The 21,017-nt window shown below is 50.4% G+C and overlaps 7 protein-coding genes across 7 annotated transcripts; 3 read left to right on the forward strand and 4 right to left on the reverse strand.

Moving 5' to 3' along the window:
* Positions 1–33: 33 nt before the first annotated feature.
* GUITHDRAFT_155130 (hypothetical protein) lies at positions 34–2,154 on the reverse strand. Its single transcript, XM_005823763.1, has 17 exons — positions 1,965–2,154; positions 1,857–1,915; positions 1,780–1,809; positions 1,685–1,732; positions 1,570–1,635; positions 1,449–1,520; positions 1,336–1,390; positions 1,245–1,285; positions 1,153–1,197; positions 1,058–1,108; positions 917–1,001; positions 807–869; positions 557–627; positions 452–513; positions 332–400; positions 218–284; positions 34–170 (listed from the first exon to the last, which is right to left on the reverse strand). The coding sequence occupies exons 1-17, from the start codon at positions 2,017–2,019 to the stop codon at positions 135–137; spliced, it is 975 nt and encodes a 324-aa protein (XP_005823820.1). The 5' UTR covers positions 2,020–2,154; the 3' UTR covers positions 34–134.
* Positions 2,155–6,017: 3,863 nt separating this feature from the next.
* On the reverse strand, positions 6,018–6,932 carry GUITHDRAFT_145464 (hypothetical protein; the record flags this gene model as incomplete). Its single annotated transcript, XM_005823764.1, has 1 exon — positions 6,018–6,932. One exon carries the CDS (start codon positions 6,930–6,932, stop codon positions 6,018–6,020), a length of 915 nt encoding a protein of 304 aa, XP_005823821.1.
* A 984-nt stretch (positions 6,933–7,916) lies between these two features.
* GUITHDRAFT_117007 (hypothetical protein) lies at positions 7,917–9,503 on the forward strand (the record flags this gene model as incomplete). The annotated part of the gene is made up of 4 exons (XM_005823765.1): positions 7,917–8,902; positions 8,948–9,014; positions 9,268–9,417; positions 9,465–9,503. The coding sequence occupies 4 exons, from the start codon at positions 7,917–7,919 to the stop codon at positions 9,501–9,503; spliced, it is 1,242 nt and encodes a 413-aa protein (XP_005823822.1).
* Positions 9,504–10,373: 870 nt separating this feature from the next.
* Positions 10,374–11,082, forward strand: GUITHDRAFT_155132 (hypothetical protein). Its single transcript, XM_005823766.1, has one exon. It carries the CDS (start codon positions 10,515–10,517, stop codon positions 11,046–11,048), a length of 534 nt encoding a protein of 177 aa, XP_005823823.1. The 5' UTR covers positions 10,374–10,514; the 3' UTR covers positions 11,049–11,082.
* Positions 11,083–11,108: 26 nt separating this feature from the next.
* Positions 11,109–11,651, forward strand: GUITHDRAFT_56715 (hypothetical protein; the record flags this gene model as incomplete). Its single annotated transcript, XM_005823767.1, has 1 exon — positions 11,109–11,651. A coding segment is annotated over one exon (543 nt), but the record flags the coding sequence as incomplete, so codon positions are not given.
* A 3,108-nt stretch (positions 11,652–14,759) lies between these two features.
* On the reverse strand, positions 14,760–16,114 carry GUITHDRAFT_158653 (hypothetical protein; the record flags this gene model as incomplete). The annotated part of the gene is made up of 2 exons (XM_005823768.1): positions 14,760–14,780; positions 15,221–16,114. 2 exons carry the CDS (start codon positions 16,112–16,114, stop codon positions 14,760–14,762), a joined length of 915 nt encoding a protein of 304 aa, XP_005823825.1.
* Positions 16,115–18,589: 2,475 nt separating this feature from the next.
* Positions 18,590–20,062, reverse strand: GUITHDRAFT_145466 (hypothetical protein; the record flags this gene model as incomplete). Its single annotated transcript, XM_005823769.1, has 6 exons — positions 18,590–18,625; positions 18,683–18,760; positions 19,464–19,500; positions 19,642–19,747; positions 19,795–19,885; positions 19,976–20,062. The coding sequence occupies 6 exons, from the start codon at positions 20,060–20,062 to the stop codon at positions 18,590–18,592; spliced, it is 435 nt and encodes a 144-aa protein (XP_005823826.1).
* Positions 20,063–21,017: the final 955 nt, after the last annotated feature.

Here is a 21,017-nt window from a genome sequence, read left to right on the forward strand (position 1 = left end):
ATCTTACGGTAGCAAGACAAGACCAGGCGCGGCCAGAAGTGCTTTGCTGTATTGACCATCCAAGACGAACAATCCAAGTGAATCACGAACAATGTACAAAAAAAGGACCAGTGCCATCAGCCACAAGACAGGCCTCAAGCGGTGTCGTCCCTCATATCCTTTTGCCAGAACTGACAAGAAGACGTCACATGTAGTCATCATGGATATGTTCTCTCACAGTTGGCAGAGTGTTGTTCCGTCCTGGACCGACATTCGAGTCCATACCGCCCAACTCGAGCGACCTCCTGCCCACCTTATCATTGCAGAGAATCTCATCAGCATGCTGAACCACCTATAAGCTGCCCAGACGGCATCGGACACTGTAGTTCTGAATCCTCCCTTCTCCAGGTTGTAGATTGCGCTTGATGGTAAAAATCAGTTTTCATACGCGGTGCTCCTCCTCTATTCTCACCTCGCAGTTGTTCCGCCAGGGCTGGTGATGTCATTGCGAAGCTTGGAAACATGTTCTCCGGACTGGGCAGATGGTAACCATGAAGTCGATATGTTTATGCGGAACCTGGATTGCGTACAAGCAAGTTCCTAGAAGTGTATTCATCACCAGTCGTTCAGCAATATGCCTAGGAAATCCTGTAAAGGAACGTCAAGAAATTCCTGAGTATGCAACATGCAAAAACGGATGCCATAACATGACCACACCACAGCATGGATCAAATCCAAAAAAACAAACAAGGGAAACCCCATCTTATTGCATCATAGCAACAAAGTACATGAGGTATGGTCATTGCTTCTATTCAAAGTAAACATACCCATGTGCACTCCCGAATCAATCATGGCTTCCATCGTCAAGAAAACATAAGCAGGGCCCGACCCTTAAGAAGTGTCATTTGGGCCTAAAACCAGAAATTCCGTTCTCAACCGGAAATGGCCGTCGCCATGTCCAGAAACCGCTCATCTTCCATATAGATTTCGTCTCCAATAGCAGAAAATAGCTTAGAGATGAGCTAGCAGTCCAGAGAGCTGTCAGAGAAGGTACCAAGATCCAACAATACAAGCAGACCTCCTTCTTTTCCTTGGGCAAATCCCTTGTAGAACACCATACCGTGCACCCCTGCAACGAATAAGACTGCAGTGCATCTGAGAGGTATGACATACTTGCTCTACAGTCACGGGGGTATTTGGCATAGCTCGAACAATGTTCTACGAGTAAACTTCAACAAGGAATCGGTGAAGTGAGTTTCTTCGACCTCCATTCCAGTGTATTTCTGGAAAGCATGCAGCGGAACCCCTGTCATTGAAATGTCACAAGTACTTTATTTCGGCTAACAGAGTCCCAACCAGCAATGATGGACGCGAGAACTGTGTCAGTGCGGAGAGGACCCATCTTCTCAACCTGCGAGGATACAAAGAGGCAGAATTCAGCAGTCTTTCCATGCGCAAGGAAGTCTAACCTCTGCCTTGAGAGGTTTTAAAACTGCCTCAACATTTTGAGGCTTCACTCCTAGAAGAACTATGTCGGCATCCTTCCATGACACAATCAGCATGACAAAGCATTGAGATAGTAGACAAAACCATAAGCAGATTATGCAATGATTCTGCCTTTCTAATGCCAGGAAATGCTTTGCAGCATGCATCCATCTATTCAGTTCCAAGGTTAACAATCTTCTCAATCAAGATTTGACCCGACCTGATCGGTTGACACATCGTAAACCATCACATTGTGTGCTCTCTGAACCTGTTCAATGCTCAGGACCAAATCTGCACCAGATAATCTTTGCATACCCCGTTTCGAATCATACCGCCCATAATTGCCTACAAGTGACCATCACAACCAAGCAGTTCTTGTTGGCACTGTATACCTTAGCCATATTTCCAGCTCCAATGAATCCAATTTTGTCACACAAGTTCCCGGCAGCTGCTGGAATTGCTATCAAGGCAACTTTGTATGATACAGCACTGCAACACACCAGAGATAGAGAAGCTTCGACAAAGAACCATGCCGATGCCAGCCTGTCTAGCCATCGTCTGTTCGCTCAGAGCAGAACTTGGAGCCCCCCAGCAAGTTGAGCTACGATGCAACGCGTTCATGCCTCCCTGCAGAAGCGATCTCTGGAAACTGACGCCAAAATAGCGCATCTTGGGCAGATTTCCTCGTCTCTTTGAGTAAATGATCAGAACGTGGAGGTTCCAGACAGATTTGAACAATTGAGGTTTGGGGATCACTAGGATTTTGACTATGGGTATGGGTGCAGGATATTGAGGAGATATATATTGGGGGGATGGAGAGGCGAAAGATGCGCAACATCATCATGTATCTGGATAACATACATTGGCCATAATGTGAGGTAGTGATGTCATGTAGATTTCCTCCTCTATCATCTTTTAGGATGGTCGAACGGATCGCTTTCTCGTAATATGACAAGGTTGTGGTGGGAAACAAACCAAGATTTCAAAATGGAACACTTCTTAGCCAGCATGTCAAATCGTGAGATTCATCAGATAGTACATGTCATGGCACCATCTAATCATCTTGCTTTCTCAACATGTTCATCTTTTCCCTCTAAACTCCTTCCGCTTCTGCGCTTTTTCCCCATTTTTGCAGATGTGTCCCCACCCCACCCCACCCTTATCAACAAAAGTAACCCCACATCAAAAACCCCCGAATTACTGAGATGGACCATTGCTTTTTGTGCTATAACCCCTTCTTTCTAGTGTTTTCACCCACCCTTTTCTCAGGAAGATACTACCCAAATTTGCTATGTACCCCTTGATAATTTTTCGTACCCACCCTTTTGATTTTCCTGGTACCTCTGAGAGACTACCCTCAAAGTTTGCATTTACCCTGCAAAGGCCATCACCCCTACCCCTCAGGTTCTCACGAACACATACCCACCCCCTTGTTCCTCTTGTCTCACAATTGTTTCGAGTTGGGTCTCAATTGCAATCAACATTTTCCCGTGTAATCATATCTGATTTAATGTCATTTGATTTGTAGATTACAAATATAGAAATGAATTTTAAAAAAGTTTGAAGACACTAACATTTGTTTTGCATACAAAAGAATCACTACCGGATTTGCAATTCATCATACTTATTATTATTCATACCCCCCCCCCTCACAACCCCACCCTTTGTTTGAAAACACCCTACCTATCTATAGCCCTCCTTGTTTTGACCTGATTGCAATTTTTTCAGGTTTTCAGGGTAATATTATGCAGAGACGTGAACTTGTTTTGAAAATAGCAAACAGACCATGGCGCAGGCAGCGAACATTTTGCCCATGGAGTCCGCAACAAGACAGAAGGGCAACAACAGACATCATCATCTTGGATGAACAAGATGCCAGATTACATTGCTATTGATATGAACAATCACGAAAAAGCTTGATCGTGATACTGTGAGAGATTTGAGGAGAAATACCTGCAAATCCCGAAGTTTTCGATGTGCATTATTATTCGATGTGCATATTTAGATCAGCTAGATTCTTACACCAATACAAGAAGATAGGTGCATTTCGAATGTAAATATTATTAGCACACCAGCATGGGAATGTTGTACTAGTGAGAGAACAGAGATGTGGACTTGGAATCATTGAATACCAATTGATACTAGCAAATTCACTCCCGTCAGATGCAGATCGTACACAGATCGCACACTTTGACACATTTTTGACAGAAACGAAGTTGTTGAGAATTGACAGAAGGGGGGGTGAAGGTAAGACGAACAGCATAGCCCTGTTGTTGCTCGTTTAATCGTAAATGGTGTACAAATGATTTATTGTCTTGCTTTCAAAACGTGATGCTCATTGAGATTCCTATCCGTTTGAATCTTGGCTCCGTGCCAACAACATGATTCATTCAAACCCCTTTGAGCTATATGAGCTGGAGATATGTAGTTTGCTATGGTACGATAAGCTCGTCTATCATAGAACTAATGTCTTCAAAAATTTGTCGAATGAGAGTGATTCGATGTTACGATCGAATGAGTGCAAAGTTTACCTTCTCCAAGATTCTCCGTCTTCTGCGAGAATCTCCATGATTCTGTGTCTCACGTCGAACTGATACCACCTGCAGTTCACTCTCTCGAATCCGAAATTGGATCTTAAGTTGTCTTCGACATGGCAGAGCTCTTAGTAAATGCCTGTTTCTATCTTGCACCTTGACCAAATGCTTATCACTGCGTGGCTTTTCCATGACTGCCTTTTCTTGACACTGCAACTATCGAAACTAGCTTGTTCGAACCGGGAGGTAACTCCTCGACCCCATCTATTTTCTCTTCCGCTTGAGAGTCGTGCTTCGTGTACAGTAAAAAACCTCCCTCACATCAAAACATTGACCTACTATGAATCATCTGAAGGCATTTTGAGCAAGAACTCAAACACTGGGATATCAAAGAAATAGAAGTTTATTCTCTACATTACAGCCAAACAGAAAGACCTTCAATAAGTGCTGGTCAATATACATGGATGGTTATCTCGCACAAGGTCCAATCGTAGCTTGAAAGTTTCATGTGGGTGGTGTTTTCTGATTGCAACCCAGAGCTCATGGTCGGAAGTAACCAGTATATCGTCACCGTCGTCATCCATGTAGGAGAGAAGAAACCTCTTCGAGATGTCATGGCCGTTTGCCTTACGTAGAATAGACGTCAACTCTGAAAAGCACCCAGAAGGCACACTGTTCCTATCCTTCCTTTGCAAGAAAATGAATACTTTACGCAAAACGATCTCGTCTGATTCTTGTTGGCATGCGACTTTGAACTTTGCAATACTCGATAAGTCTTCTGTCTGCTCAAAGCAAGGGTTCCAAGGATCAAATCTGCCGTCTTCTGAGTAGGAAATGGAAGGAGAAGCAGAATTCGACCAAGAAGAGTCACTCTCGGCAAAACTTTTTGAAGACAGAGAGTCGTCTGAGTCTGAGTCGGGACTGTTTGCAACCGAGCGATGCGGCCCCTTACAAGCCTTGGGGTTACTTGCTTGCTTCAAGATTTTTGATATTGCTGATTTGCTTTTACCAAACATGGTGGCTAGCTCGGATTGACTCTTTTTGACAGCTGGGTCGTTTGATTGGTTCAAACGAATGATTTCTGCTCTCTGGGTTTGAGTTAGCCTAACTTTTCCCTGACAATGCTTCTTGTGTCTTATTCTTTCATAGTCCGTCCAAGTTCTTCCACGCTTTGCCTTATTGCTGCTAGTCGGAAGATGCTCAAATTGGTCATGATTGACAAGGGATCGAATTTCAAACCCAATCTGTTGCCCCGCATCGTGGTAGGGAAGCACGTTGTCTCGGCATAGGCTACACTTAACAGATCCACTCTCACTTACAAGGTCTTGCACGATCGTTTGTGATTTACATTCCGAGCACATTGCGATGAGGAGATTGCTGCTATGCCTTGATGGCGTAGGAAGAGTTTCTACAGCGCTCATTGAGTACCCTGCTAGGACGAGCGTGAGCGGCGCAGGAGGGGTTTAGGACTTTGAAGGGGGGTGTCGGTGACTGTAATAAAAGGGTGGGCTGGGGTTGTCACTCCCGGGGTTGGGTCTTGCAGGTGTATCAGGGGGTGGGGGGTAAAGTGAGTCAGCAAGTCACGTTATTCGCGGGGGTTGTAAAGAAGCGGTCACGTCAAAAACGGGAAAAAAATCCAACGAAACTACTCTGTTTCGACTTAGTCACGTTGATCGCGGGGCTTAAAAACTCCCTTTGTAAAGAATCTGAAAAAGAAAGATTTCGAAGCGATTCCTCTCGTCCCCAAGAGACGAAAGGTGGAATATGATTTGTTCGTCTCTTCCCAAAATCCTGAACTGAGAGTCAATGTAGAAATTGGATGTGCGGCTATACATGACAGCCCAAGGGAAAACCTTGGATTGAACGTTTATTGCACAAGACAATGATGGCACAAGCAACGTTTGGACAATCAAGAACGATGAGATAGAGCTAAAAATGCAAACACTCGTTCATTGATCTATTGATAACCAATAGGGTAACGATGAAAGGAATAAATTAAAGAAATTTCCGAAGATTTTCTTAACAAATCAGCTGCACATTCATTCTAACATACAGGCCCGCTGGAAAATGCTTCATGGCAATGCCAAGCTCATGGTCAGAGGAGACAATTATGTTGTCACCATCCGCGTCTTGGTAAAACAGTCTCATAGTGTCTGCGAATGCGACGTCGAGGCCAAATTCTTTGATCACCGCTTCAACAAGCTTTCGATACCCTTGAAACGGTTCACCAAGCCAGTTAGTGTCAAGCCACAATGGAATGACTCTGCAGGATTGATCGTTTGAAGTAGAAACAAGGAACTCAACCATGCATCTTCCATTGCTTGGACTTGATTCCTCAATTCCCCAAAACCCGTGCTCTCCGCCGTAACTCGAATCCAAGTCAGACCTTGCTTCTGTGCATTCTGTATCCGATCGGATAAATTCAACATTTTTGTTGTTGAAATGTGCTGCATAATTCTTTCTTATCTTCTCAACGCTGCTTGGTCGCAAAATTTTCGAAATGGCAGATCTGCTGGTTCCAAAGAGCCTTGCAATCTGTGCTTGAGTCATCCTTTGTCGCGGATCACGCACTGAGTCCAATTCAACGATTGCTGCCCTCTGGGAAGGTGTCAAACGCATCTTGCGGGAAAGCTTTCCTGTTTTCTTTGTACCGAAGCTTTCGAGCCCGTTTCCGAGAGACATAGCATAGGTTCCAGACTGCCATGTGTTTCCCTGCAAGATAGCAGCGCCCAGAACAGCTCCATTATTGTGTGTATATACTGGCGTGTACCCGCTACATACATGAGAATCACATGCTGCGAGAGGATCATGATTGCGAATTTCCATTGTTGGCTGTATTTCACACTGGTTTGCGAGATGTTCGACAGCAGGCAGCTGATAGACTGCTTGATCATAATGATAGGTGTGAAAGAAGGTTTCAGGATAGTGATGCATGTTTATCTTCAGCCTCCTCTCTTGTGCCTAGTGTTGTTTTTATAAGCAAGTTTCTGTGGCAACAGGGAGAAAGAAAAGCAGGTCCGCCTCGGATCTTGGTTGGGGGGACGTGGTCTGTGATACCTCCGAGTTGTTTTGAGTACCGGTACGAGACACGAGAGAAAGGTGGGTATCTTTGTCTTTGAAAAGCTACAAGGTGGAGACGATTGGGAATGATATCAAGGAGTCCTTTTGACAGGGGTATTCTGCCTATGGGTGTAGGGTGGGGTGCTTGCGTCAGCGATTGCAAGTGGAAAAAAGAAACTAAAATGAGCGACCATTGCCACAGGGGGATGTGACCATTGTAATCTCCGAGATCATTTACGCTGATGGTACTTTGATATGCTTCGGAAGGGGAAAAGAGGGGTGGGGGTGCGCGGGCTCAAAAGGGGCAAGCAAAGCTTGCGGGTGGAAAAAAGAAATCCTGCAGGTGGAAAAAAGAATCTGTTAGCGCCGGGATCCCAAAAAAAGGGGAGCCAGGCAAGAAAGACCCTTTTTTCCGGCCGGGATCCCAAAATAGCGCAAATGCCAAGAAAAAGGGTGTTTTGGGATCCTCCCGAGGGTGGGTGGTTCCAATCGGTGTAGAACCCCACCCCCGATCAGATTTGAATCTGCAACCTCAAACCGGAATTATTTTGAGATCCAAGAGTTATAACAGATCTAAATCGGCATACAAGGGTTTTACGGGTTTTAAAATCGGGACGTGTGGTACAAAGATCAGTACTGCTGGTACCAACACGAAGAAAAATTGCCAAGCAAAACGATGCAGAGGGGGGTGGTGGGTGGTGGGTGGTGGGTAGTGTACGTTACATGGGAAGGAGGGGTGGGGTCCCTCCTCACCCCCCCGAACCCCTTCCAAGAACTGGGTCCTTCCTAGCCTTAAGAAGGACGGACCCTCCTCACGATGGGGAAGGCAGCACCCCGTCGTGTCCCGCACCCTGAGCAATGGCGGACAATGGCGGACAAAGCCAACCGCTGGAGGCTGGTCTCCACCAGGATGGCAACCAAGCCTGCGCGAGTCATGCAGGCGATAGTCATGACCAGGAAGTTGATCAGCTCTCTCCATCCAGTTCTACGAACCCCCCGGCTGTGGCACAGCCCAACTCGTGTGTCTTCGGTGCTGTTTGCTTGATGCAAAAGGAGGCAAACGCTGTTCTGAAGGTATGCAAAATATGCAGGTTGTGCTTTCACCTTGTCTGTGCATGGGAGTTAGCTGGCTCGGATCGCAATGATGAATGTGGAAAGCATGCACCTCGTTCACGCAGAAAGAGGGTCAAAGACAAGAATGCGCTTCTGAGAATATTTGACGACCCTGAGGCTTGTAGCATTTCGGCTTCAGATGACCCCAACATCCAAGCATTTCTTGATCTGGAATTCAACACGGTGAGCCGAAGCACTCAAGAGACGTATGCTTATCGAATTATGGGTATGATCGAGTTCTTCCAGAAGGATCCAAGATATCACGCAGCACTCAACCCAGGTCGCACGAACCTGAAGCTCCCATTGCCATTGGACTTGCTCCAGGCTTTCTTTGGTTGGCTGTGTGAGCACGACGGAATGAGGACAGCAGGGTCCAAGAGGAAGGCAGCATCGGCAGTAAGTGCGGACGGCGAAGAAGAAGAAGAAAATGCAGATACCCCAGACGTGGCAGGTCACGAGCGTCAGGCAGAGGTAGCCAACATTTTGCAAGTATCAAGCAGAGACAAAGCAACCGTAGCTGTGTCCACCGTGCAGGGTTACAAAAGTGCGTTGAAATATCTGTACAGACGCAGGAATGTTATGTTTACGGCAATTGGGTTGAAAACTGGCGGAAGATCATTGGATGACATACTGGATGGTTATATCAATTCCTATACCAAAGAAGTTACCCGGAAGAAGGGCGACGGTGTGATGCAGGCCCACGAGGGCAAGACAACTCTATCCATGCCAGAGTATAAAGCACTGAACAACATCTTGAAGGAGCTGAGACCTCGCAGAGGAAGTTCAGAGTCCGGCAGTTCATGGATTTTCTCTTGGGCATGCTGTTCTGTCATGTGGAACCTGGTATGCAGAAGTGAGAGTCTAGACATTTTGCATCTTGAGCACTTTGACTGGGAAAATGATTGCATGAAGGTGGTCTTACTCAAGACAAAAAAAGATCAGTGTGGCATTGGTACTGACATGCGAAGCACGAGGATAAAACATGTGTTTGCATCGCCCTACACACCAGAAATGTGTCCTATTCTCATTCTTGGGTTGTATATATTTGCCACGCGACATGGGCAAGTCTCATTCTCTGGAACGAAGTTATTCCCAGGATCAGACCAAAAGCAAAGGTTTTGCACGTTATTGCAAAGAGGGATTCGACAAGCTGCAGACCAGTATCATGGCAACTTGGAAGAAGCAGGGAGTCATTCGCTGCGCAAGGGAGGAATATCTCATCTCCTTGCTTTTCTGGAAGGACCAGGTAAGGGCCAACCGTTGCATGAAGGTTTACTGAATGGTGCAATGCAGGAGTACCAACTGTTTATATTCGAGCCAACTGGAGGATAGGTCATTCATGAGTGTGATGTTCTCCACGGCACTATGCTGAGTCATGCGGTTGACAGGAGACACAGAGGACCGGTACATCGTGGGAGGAGCAGGAGGCGATCAGATGTGTGGCAGACTTTTAGCAGGGAACGATCCTAGCACGGCTGAATTTGCTGTGCTACCACCACATTTTTCCCCTGAAGGGATGCAAGAGATACAAGCGATAGGATGGGACAAATTCATCAAGAGTTTCAATGAACTGCCGCGGGGGTTCAGGAATTGTATACCTTTCTTTCTGGCTAGTATTTTGTATCATCTTCCCACTCTGCAAGCATGGTTCCCTGATCCACAGCATTCCATATGGGAAATTCCGCTATTTGGCATGTTTGGACAGGACACGATGAGTAGATTGAATCAGCTACGTGACAAAGTAGTTTTGAAGGTTCACAGTTGCCAAGAGTGTGGCATGCTCGCACATGGGATTCCAACAAAGACCGATATCATTCATACCATTAAGGAGCTTGTGACGAAAGTATCAAAGGTTGAAGGCATGTTCACAATTGACGTGATGAGAAAAGCTGCAGAGTCTGGAGAGACAATGGAGGCATCGACCAAGTCAATGGAGTCAGAGATGTTAAAGGCGTTAGACATGGTGACACAACAATTGAATGCCCACAACAAAGCACTGAACAAGACACTGAAGGAGAACTCGAAACAAACACAGCAAGGTTTGGAAAGAGTTTGGATGAAGCTGCATAACATAGAGGAGAACATGAAAGTTATGTTCGAAATGATCACATCAGTGTTGCATGGAAATAATTCTGTGCGAGACGGGAGTTCGGTGGAACACAGGTTTGCATGGCGGGAAGGAACACAAGACAATGAATTGCTTGTGGAAAACAGCTCGGAAGCAAGCTCAGGATCAGACATGGAAGAAGATGGGTCATTGAACAGTGGAGCAGACAACGATGAGGCCACTCCAGGCGAAGACCAATCATTGAATGATGACGAAGTAGAGGGCGATTGGTTCGAATGGGGGGGGGCCGCCACATGGTTCCTGCAGATTTCGAATGGCCACAGAAAGTATCAGTCAGAAACATGATGACGTATTGGTATCAAGGGCGGATTAGAAGCATTGATGGAAGGGTACAAAGAATCAGACCATTTTATAACTTTTACAAACTGAATTTGAGGCATGACTTGAAAACGAAACCCAGCAGGAGGAATCTTTACAAAGCAAGGTGCGTGATGATGGAGATAGAGAAGATTTGCCGGGAGAACGGAACGATTGGTGAACAAGGCGAGATACGGGCAGACAACATCCAGGAATGTTACGACAAAGCCTTTCATGTGCTGGTTGAGAGAGCATACGGGAAGTCGGCATGGCAGAGGCGTGAACTCAAGCACAGATATGAACAGCTGAGTTACATCACGTTTTGCAACAAGTTACACTTGGAGAAGGATAGGACGACAGCTCGACCTGAACACACACAAGACTCCATGGAGTCTTCAGATGAGAGTAGGGAAAGAACGACATATGCTGCAGCATTGTTGAAAGACTTATGACAGTGGGATGGGAATGAAGATGAACATATGTTTCACCTACATGATTCTACACCATCCCATCTGCCATCACTCCTCTACCATCACTCCTCTACCATCACTCCTCTACCATCACTCCTCTGCCATCACTCCTCTACCCTCTACCATCACTCCTCTACCATCCCTCCTCTGCCATCCCTCCTCTACCATCCCTCCTCTGCCATCACTCCTCTACCATCACTCCTCTACCATCCCTCCTCTGCCATCCCTCCTCTACCATCACTCCTCTGCCATCCCTCCTCTGCCATCACTCCTCTACCATCACTCCTCTGCCATCCCTCCTCTACCATCACTCCTCTGCCATCACTCCTCTACCATCACTCCTCTGCCATCACTCCTCTGCCATCACTCCTCTGCCATCACTCCTCTACCATCACTCCTCTGCCATCACTCCTCTGCCATCACTCCTCTACCATCCCTCCTCTACCATCACTCCTCTGCCATCACTCCTCTACCATCACTCCTCTACCATCACTCCTCTACCATCACTCCTCTACCATCACTCCTCTGCCATCCCTCCTCTACCATCCCTCCTCTGCCATCACTCCTCTGCCATCACTCCTCTACCGTCTCTCTCCCTTGTTGGCATCTTTTCTCGGACATCTGTCATCTACCTGTCGTCTTCTTCGTTTCCCCAACACATCTTGTCCGAACTCCCCTGTGAAGTTGCCTTGCGTATTTACCACGCCGGAACAAATTTTCGAAACGGAACTGAGATACTACCCGGTTTACAGACGTTAAAAGGACCGGTGATCAGTTTCCGAGGGCTATGAGGGGAAAAAAACATCTTTGTTTCTTGCCAAGGATCTCTCCGACACCTGTCCGATCATGACCGTACTGACCTTGCAAGACTCTGTGAGAGGCGGGCCTGGGATCCCGCCGGGGACTCGGAGACTCCGGGGATCATCCCGTGATTGTTGCCGGGGCACCGGAGTTATCTGAGGTTCGGCACCCGGCACTCTGCCACTGATGGTAACGGAAGCAGTAGTGAAGGCGGCTCCCGGTCTACCAGGCTGGACGGACGGTGATCGGCCCGGGTCAGGAAACTTCAAGAAACGGCGTGAACTTCGGAACCATACTAATCAGGCGGGCAGTTGAGACGGTGGCCGACTGGGCGAACGGCGTAACCGTGAACTGAACTTCTGAAGTTGAACTGAGGGGCTCGGTGCCACTACTGCAGCGGCCTCAGGCGTGACTCCCGCCGGCAACTCCCGCCGGCACAGTGCCGTTGGGCCCGGGCAGGTGAAGTTATGTCAATGGTAGGTGACCGTTCAACTTCCGAGACAATGCTTGCCGGGATGGCAAGCCAATGACACGGTGAATGGGAACAACGCTCCCAGGTGGGATGGAAGACTGGGACGCACGTCTCAGGCCATGCGTCACATGTGGCGGGAGGAGGCGGGTGAGAGGTTTGATGCCGAATGTTGACATCAAGACATAGACGGATCAAGTTGTGGCATGATATGGGGCACTGAAGGATTCCTGGGTGTCTCTTTATACATAGTAGTATAGTTTACATGCCCTGCAGTACGAAATGATGATGATGATTATGACTCAGTGAGATCATCATCATCATCATCATCAGCAGCAGCAGCAGCAGCAGCAGAGGGGGGGTCGTTGAATGCTGCAGTCGAAGTAGATGTTGTCGAAAAGCGTCGAAAAGCATCGCATGGTCCAGAAGCGTCGGTGTCTCACTGCCACGAGGTTGGGCCTGATCCGGGATGATCATGGGGAGGCAACCGTCAAGCCTCCGTGACTCAGAGAGACCGCACGCTTGAAGACGACCCTTGAGTGAGACACTGCATGGTGAGTCCATCATGGGGGAGAGGAGCATGGCAGCCGGGATGGGGCAGGGGATGCAACCGGCGGCTGTCACGGTGGGGGGGGGAGGCGGCGGGCGTCGCCGCCATGGGGCATGCGGGGTTTGAAAGTGGGACAAGTCGCAACGGACGGGCCGCAAGGCACCCGGTACATATCTGTACGGGGGGGGGTACCGGGAGCGGGTTAGAATTGAGTAAAGGCTGGGGTGCCCGTACCCACCCCGGTACCGCGGGCGGTACCGGGGGGATCAGTCAACCCCGCCCCTAAATGTCGCCCTTGTTTTTTTTCCCCTTTGCTCCTGTACCTTTTTGAAAATCTCAAAACATCCCAATCGTAGAATTCAGATCGGGGTATCACTAGGAGACCTACGGGCGCAGATTGATCTCGGTCATTGCCAATGGGGGACATGACCTGTATATCCTCCGTTATCACGAGGTCTGTATATCCCCCGATATCACTTGGGTGTTCCTAGAACGGAGGGGTGGTGAGAATTGCCTGCATGCAGGGAAAAAAAAAAATTTACACTGAGTGCAGTCCTGGCCGTTTAGGGGTCAGAGTCACGGCAAGGAGCAGCTCATGGGACAGCGCGGCGCAGGCCGCTGAGTGTTTCCGATTGAGTCGCAGCAGTCCTCAACCCTCAGATCTGATCTGTATATATCCCCCGATATCCGATGATCCCCCTCGGTGTTCATAGAACGGAGGGGTGGTGAGAATTGCCTGCATGCAAGGAGAAAAAAAAGAATTGCGGCCGCGCCGGGGGTCACACGCCGGACTGGGAGCACTCCGACTCGGCAGCTCATGGGACACTGGAGCCTCGGAGCGCTCCGAGCCAGCGGCCAGCACCCAGTACGGTCAGGCTCCGATCGGACCGACGGCCGACTGACTGCAGTCAGGCGGCACAACCCTCAGTCGGGGGCCGGCTCCTCCGCCGGACCCTCACAGTGACCCTCAACCCCCGGGCCCAGTTACCGTACTACCTTTGAGTGAAGGAAATGTACCGTACCGCAGTCGCGGCCGGCCCGGCAGTGCCACGAGCAGTCACGGTGCCACCGGGCCGGCCGTCACAGTCACTGGCCCAGTGGAACGGTAAGGCCCAATGGCAGCCGGCAGACACACGCCGCCGGCCGCGTGCCACATTGGCCCAGGCGGCTCCGACTGACTCCCCCCCGGGGCCCGGCCCGCCGGGCCGCCGGGGCCGCGGGGCCGCCGGTAGTACGGCCCGGGCGGCGCGGCCCTGGCTCACAAGCTGTCACTGTGCGGCCTCCCGGGCCCACTGAGTCATTCCGGCGCCGTACCGCCGGTACGGTACTGTAGTACGGTCGCCCCCGTACGGTCACCGCCCCGGACCGGACGCCGGGGCACGCCACCGTGACCACCGCAGCCCGGAGCTCCAGGCTCCGAGGAGCCTCCGGCCTGCCTCCGAGCCTGTGAGAGTCGAGAGTCCGGCTGGGCTGCCCGGCCCGCCCGGGCCGGGGCGCCGGGGCCCGCCCATGGAAACTAACACAATCAACTCCTCAGAGACAACCTCAACAAGAAACAACGTTAACAACTCTACCAGTGACTGTTGGAAGTGTGATTTGAAGCTCAATCATACGCAAGGGAATCCAATGTCGGACCGTCAGCGTTGCCGCGAGTGCGCAAAGAATCAAAGTTGAAATCAGAACGAGGACAACGGCCCACGAGCTGGCAAAAAAACAAGTACGGCATGGATTGACTGCACAATGAGTCTTCAAGCCTTGAAGAGTCTTTCCGGGCTTTCTGGGTCGGGCCCACTCGGGGGCTCTGTTCATGTGAAGGTTCGCGCTAACTTAACCGGATTTATTCAAAAATGTTTGGGCTGGAATCATTTCACAGTCATATGTACATTACACCTGCCTGAACCAATCGTTGGCGATCCGATCCGATCCGATCCGATCTGATCATTGCCAAGGTGCCGGGCACGATATCGTGGTCGGTCGTCTAGGCACTATCATCCAGGAAGCTTTAAAAAGTTCTTTTCATTGCCACTGAGTGTCGCTGTTCAACGACTCGAAATCTTCCGGAGTAAGAGACTTGCTCCGCTTCATCAACCATGGTCTTGACGATTGTGGTAGACAGTGGTCCCCTTCCCTACGCTTTCCCCCCTCAACTTCGTCTGATTCGACCAGTGGGTGCAAATGCGGATCGGATGAGCACTTTTCAAGAGCACGGATTGTCCTCGCCTGATCCCTGTGAAGCATTCCTGCTGTGACCATCTGCGCAACCTGCCTTGAAGTAGACTCTTGGAAGCAACTGCTGCTGTAGTCGTTGTCCGCGTCTACCCCGAGCCCTCGTACGTTTCCCTTTCCCAGTCGGTGCATCCTCGCCTCTTGCTCGTGCAGGAAGTGTTGTTGAATTCCAATCACACTACCTGGCCTGCACACTCTCAGCCATGCGATCGCCTCCTTCGCAGTGAACAAAAAATGTTTCATTAGGTACAAGGCTATGAGCGTCCCTGTCCTGCCCAGTCCTGCCAAGCAGTGCACAGCCACCGCATTCTTGGATTCCTCGCACTCCAACAAGAAGCGATGAACAATCTCGCGAGAAGGAACTGTACAATCATTGAAAATGAGATCAACATGTTGGAATCCAGCGTCAGCGAAGGTCTTTGCATCGTACTCAGCTTCGTTGAGTCTGACAATCTTTTCAACTCCCAAGGCAGCAAACAAATCAAGAAAGTCCTCAGGACTATGAGCTAAGCTGTTCCTACAAGAATTAGACACAGGACCTTTGAAAGCAATGAACTTGTCCGGAACAATAAAGTGCAGATCGCCATTGCGAGGGTTGTCGTAAAAAAGATATTCCTCGGAGTCGAAACTTGAGAACTTGTAGAAGCCGCACTTGCGCGCACGTAGTAACCCATCCCAGCAGTCCTTCACAGACAGGTCGTGTGTGCTCTTTGTCCAAGTTGCATCGCGATATGGACGCAGGTGTCTCTGGCTGATCTCCGAGAAGACCTGCATGGCCACGTCGGGGCGAGCGTTCAGGTGAAGACAGAGGAAGGAACCAAGCATGAAGACGGCATTGGTGATGTCTCCAGGAGCATCCGGAACCGCAAAAACGATCTTCTTACCCGAAAGCGTTTTGCTCAAAAGGTGATCTTTGAAGACCTTGCAGTAGTGGTGCACTGCAGCTATGTTCATTGGGCCGAAATCCGCGCAGAACGGAACATATGCGTATTTCTTGTTCATGTGTATCCATCTTTCATCGTGAGATCTGACTGCTCCACTGATGGCAAGATAGAGCCTTCCCTGTAGCACTTCAAGCTTCCCCGCCTTGAACACTTCCCTTGTACGCAAAACGAACTCCTCGTCGGATCCTTCGACTTTCATTGCATACTTCCTTCTACCGGAGGCGCTACTAACACATCTTCTTGCAGGCTGGTCAAAGTTGCTCAGCTGTTTTCGTCTCATCGCAGTATGAGCCAGCGCAGTCTCGATCGGGCTTGCATGGCGGGCAGAGCTTCCTGCGGTCACTGCCATGGTGTCCTGTGAGACCGGCGGAGAGCTCGGGGGTTATAGAACGGGAGGTAGCTCAAACGTCTATATTTTGCAACGGTTCGTACTGTTCCCCTACTCTAAAATGACTTATTGACTTCACGTCAACTTCGCTGATACCAGTACCCCTTCGACGGACAACAACAGGTAAACATACTAGCAGATAAGTTGGTTCAAAGGGGGGTGGGGGGTTTATTTGGGGGTGGTATCTGATTTCAATTTTTGGGCCATATATTCCCCTGTAAAGTGAGGCGCATCGAACAATCTTGAGATAAAGGTGGGTGGGTGGGCAACAATCGATCATGAGATTTATTGGGCGGTGGCACCGTCAGGGTAGTGTATGGTTGGGTAGGGTAGTCTGAATTCATACACGATTCCGAGAAGGTCAGCAATGCACTACCCGCTCTTTGTCCTGATTATGAGGGGGTGGGTGCCATTTGTCCGACGATATTCAACCTAGCCACGATTGCGAGAATTATTCGAAAAGATCTGTTTTGGATTTTCAATGCTGTGCTCCTATAAGAGGATGACATTCCCACGGGGAGCACATGTCCACGGTTGGGGTTCGAAGGATAAGAGACTTTTTAATGATTATATAGTAAATTGCTGCTGTGTGACCATATTTATTGAATTTTCCATTAAAATTCAATGAGAAACTGTCAACATCTCTATCCCGTGCAACGGAGTTGGTGCACCTCCTAAAATAGGCCAGCCGCGAAAGGGAGTCGAGTAGTAAACTTTCCCGTCCAGCGACTGTTCAGATCAAGGGACATACCTCCGGGAGTCCGACCCGAAAGCGATTCGAAATTGAGATTGAGACTGATCTTTTTTACTCCGAGTCAATCTGAGCGCCGCTGAGAGGCCTCCTCACACCGTGCCGCAGTGCCGGCGGGGCCCGGCCGGCCGAGTTCGGAGTTCAGTACGGCCGTACTAACGGTGGCCCCCGGGCCCCGGCGGGCGGCGGCCAGCGATCCGATCCGATGATCGGATCCCGAGTCCTGCCCAGTAGACGGTCGCCCCGCCGGGGCCCGGCCCGGCCTCTCAGTGATTCAATGTGATAGAGCCCGGCTAGCCTAGGCGGCCGGTTCACTCGCCGCCCATGACTGCGGGCCCGCGGCGGCGGCTCGAAGCCGGCGCCCGGCCCGGCGGAGTCCGAGACCGGCCGACCGCCGGGGCGCCCGGGCCCGCCGCGGGCTGGGCCGGCGCGTGATCGGACGGGCCACGGTGTGACCGTACACGGCCACTGAGATGTTCTTTACTCAAAGTTACTATCAAGTTTAAAAATCAGTACGAGGACAATCAGGAGAGTACGGTCCGAGGAGGCTTGACCCTGACACTATCGCACGGTGACTGGCAGGCCCTGAGGGGCCCGGCGCCGGGGCCAAACGGGCCGTGCGGCGGCGAGCGGCGAGAAAACTTGAAAGACAGCGAGAACCAAACTTGCCACTCACCCAATCCTGCCGCCGCGTGCAGACTGCTGGCCCACAAACGCCATGTCAGCCGCCGAAGGACGGCGCCTGGCCCGGAATCGGAGACGCATACCGTGGAATGCACCCGCGACTCTCACTGGCAGCGACCGTACAGCGCGGCCTAGTAGGATCGGACAGGGAGGCCTTGAGCCGCTGAGCTGAACCAAGAGTCCTGGACCGGATGCGTTTGCAAGTCGGATCACCTGAGACGTCTTGGCCGGCGGCCCCCGAACTCTCAGATCGGTCAGTGCCTTCTCAGTGCCAACTCGTATCCGACTCCTGACCCCACCCGAAAGGACCGGCTCAGCCTCGGCAACCGTCAAATGTGCGAGGATCTTGTACTTGTAGCTTTGTCGCCGTGACTCGCACCGTAGCTCTCCCGGGCCCACTCACTCAAGAGAACCCACGAGGCCCGGCCCTCAGTATCTCGGAGCGCCGGGTCTAGTCAGTGCCGCAGGCTCAAATCAGTCAACCAGTGCCGGCACTGAGCATAGCTCAGCTGCTTCCGATTCTGTCACACTGGCCCGGCCCGGTTGCAGTACCAGTTCACCCGGCAGTCTGAAGAGCCATGATGGGCCTTCGGCGACCGGGCTCGACCGTCGGACTCACGGTGCCAGTCTGCGCCCGGCGTTGACCACTGTCCAGTACGGTCAATACGGATCTGACTGCCTCCCGGTGATCAAAGCAAGTCTAAGAGCCGTCAAGGTTTCTGACTGTCACTCCATTCCTCGATCGACTGATGTGTAGTAAGAAGTCATTCATCGCGAGGGCGAGGCAGGAAGAGACTGGTAACCTGCAAGGCGCGGACTGTGTCCTCAATCAACGCCACGAGTTCCCTGCTCTGTCTGACGTCCTCGCAAGAAGCCAGCGCCTGGTGTTGCATTGAGAAAATAGCGATAACAAGAGAGGAGAGGGAGGGAGAGGGAGGGGATGGGAGGGAGAGAGAGGAGGTGGTGGACGGAGATGAAAAAAAAGAGAGGTAGCAAGAAATAAGGAAGAGGAGAAGAAGGAGACGAGTGAATGAAGGAGAAGGAAAAGGACTAGATGTGAAAGGGAAGAACGCAAACAGAACCAAGAGAGGTCTGAAGAATGAACGAGGGTAGTGATGGCAAGAAGACCAGACAAGATGCCTAAGGGGGTTGAATCGGACACGAGGGGGAAAATGAAACGTGGAAGCCACGCAGATGGAGGGGAAGGAGGGAAAGAAGGGGAGAGGAAAGAAGAGAAGATAGGAAAATCCTTGCCTCAGAGGAGGAGTAGATCTTTCCTAACAGAGCCTTGCGGGCGTTGCTGGCGATAGTCTTCTCGTCAGGAAGAAGCTTCGACTACCACATCTCATATTACTCGTGCTTTCTTCTAAACAAGGTTAACCAACCTGTAAAGCAGCCAGGTGAACTTGAGAGGACTCGTTGCTGCTGTGAAGCGAGGACCTGAGACAAGAGTGGGGATCAGGCATGCCCGTTGTGGTTTGAAAGTTTCAACTTCGTATCATGAGACGGCTGCTCTGCCTTCATCTCAGCATCTCCTGTCACGTCTCCTCGTGAGCTCTATGGTTGGCTGCTGACATCATTTACCTTTCTTGGCTGATTCCCGGGCACCAGCGAGATTTTGCTGCTATAGTAGGAAGCAAGGAGAGTAAATATCAGTTTCCTCCTTCCTAAAGATCTTCGTCGACCTGAGGAGCTCCTTGTGATGGCTTGCCAACATACCCGCACATCTCGGAGTTCACACAGTGCTGCACGTTGGGCTCACCACTCGATCGTTGCATTGATGAGAACCTTGATAGAAGTCTTCGGATCGAGCATGAGCGGGACAAGGCAACCGTCTTGCGGGCAGGTCTCGCCCAACAAAGTCCAACCTGCATCAGACGCTTTGAACACAGGCTCCCCCCATCGACCTCGGTACCTTGCAGAAGCTTCTGAGCAATGGCGTTGCTTGCTTTGTTGGAATCCGTCTTTGAACGGGTCAGGTCGAGAGTGGCAACAAGATGAGAAACCTTGGGCACAGTCATGGATGAAGACGAGGAGAGTTCTTGAACAAGTTCAGATGGGGTCGGGCAAGAAACCGTAGAGAAATTCAAGGTTACCTGGCCTATAGCAACACAATCGTCAAAAGAAAGAGTCGAGGGAAGGGATGAGGAACAGGAGAGAATGAGGAGGAGCGCATGTGACATACGCGAAAGAGAATCTAGGAGCAGGTGCTTAATCCGAAGACAGGTTGAGGAGAAGCAAGGCGAGAAAACGAGGGGTGAAGATAAGGAACAAGGAACCAAACATGAGAGAAGGCGAAGAAGGCGGAAAGCAGGCAGGTCACAAAGAACAGAGGAGTCTAATCACCTTGTTGTTTCTTCCCTCTTTGCTGAAAGCGTGGTGGTGTCTTGCTTACTTGTTCCAGCCGCGTGCTGAGTTTGATCTTTCATTTCTTTCTTTCCTTCCTTGACTTCTTCTGCACTTTGACATCACCAACACTCAGTCTTAGGTCAAGGGTCCAACCTTTCTCCGGCGCATCAGGGGAGTCTTTCTTGATGTGGACATTGCATGCAACACAAAAGAGCTCTCCCTTCCTGTCCAGGAGTGGTTCAACAGAATTGTCTATTTCACTGCTACTGCCCAACCTGCTCCTTACGAGCGGCGTGTAGACACACTGTGGGCACGCGTCTCCCTGAGGTGACTTATCACGCAGTGATAGCTGACGGGTGGAGGAACAACCCCTAGTTGACAGGGGAAGAGTGTGGGTGTGTGAGAGTGTGGGGGTGGGGGTTGATGGGTATGTAGGTGTGGAAGGGAGGGCGGGGAAGGAGTAGGAGCAGAAGTTGGAATTGGAGTAGGAATAAGAGCAGAAGTGGGATTACACGTTAAGGGGTAGGTGCAGGAGTAGAAATAAAAGTAGGAGTGGGAGTGGGAGTGGGAGTGGGAGTGGGAGTAGGAGGAGGAGAAAAAGGGGAAGGGGTGGAAGGGGGCAGGAGGAGGAGGAGAGGAGGAGGAGGAGAGGAGGAGGAGGAGAGGAGTGGCTGCTGAGACGAGCCATGGAGGAGGAGGAGGAGATAGCAGGGACGGGAGGGTCTCAAAATTAACACTGGGAAGAAAGCAGCTCAGTGAGGGCTAGGAGAGTTTTCTGTTTACAACCTT

This window comes from Guillardia theta (assembly GCF_000315625.1).
Source record: "Guillardia theta CCMP2712 unplaced genomic scaffold GUITHscaffold_103, whole genome shotgun sequence".
Taxonomy (NCBI): Eukaryota; class Cryptophyceae; order Pyrenomonadales; family Geminigeraceae; genus Guillardia; species Guillardia theta.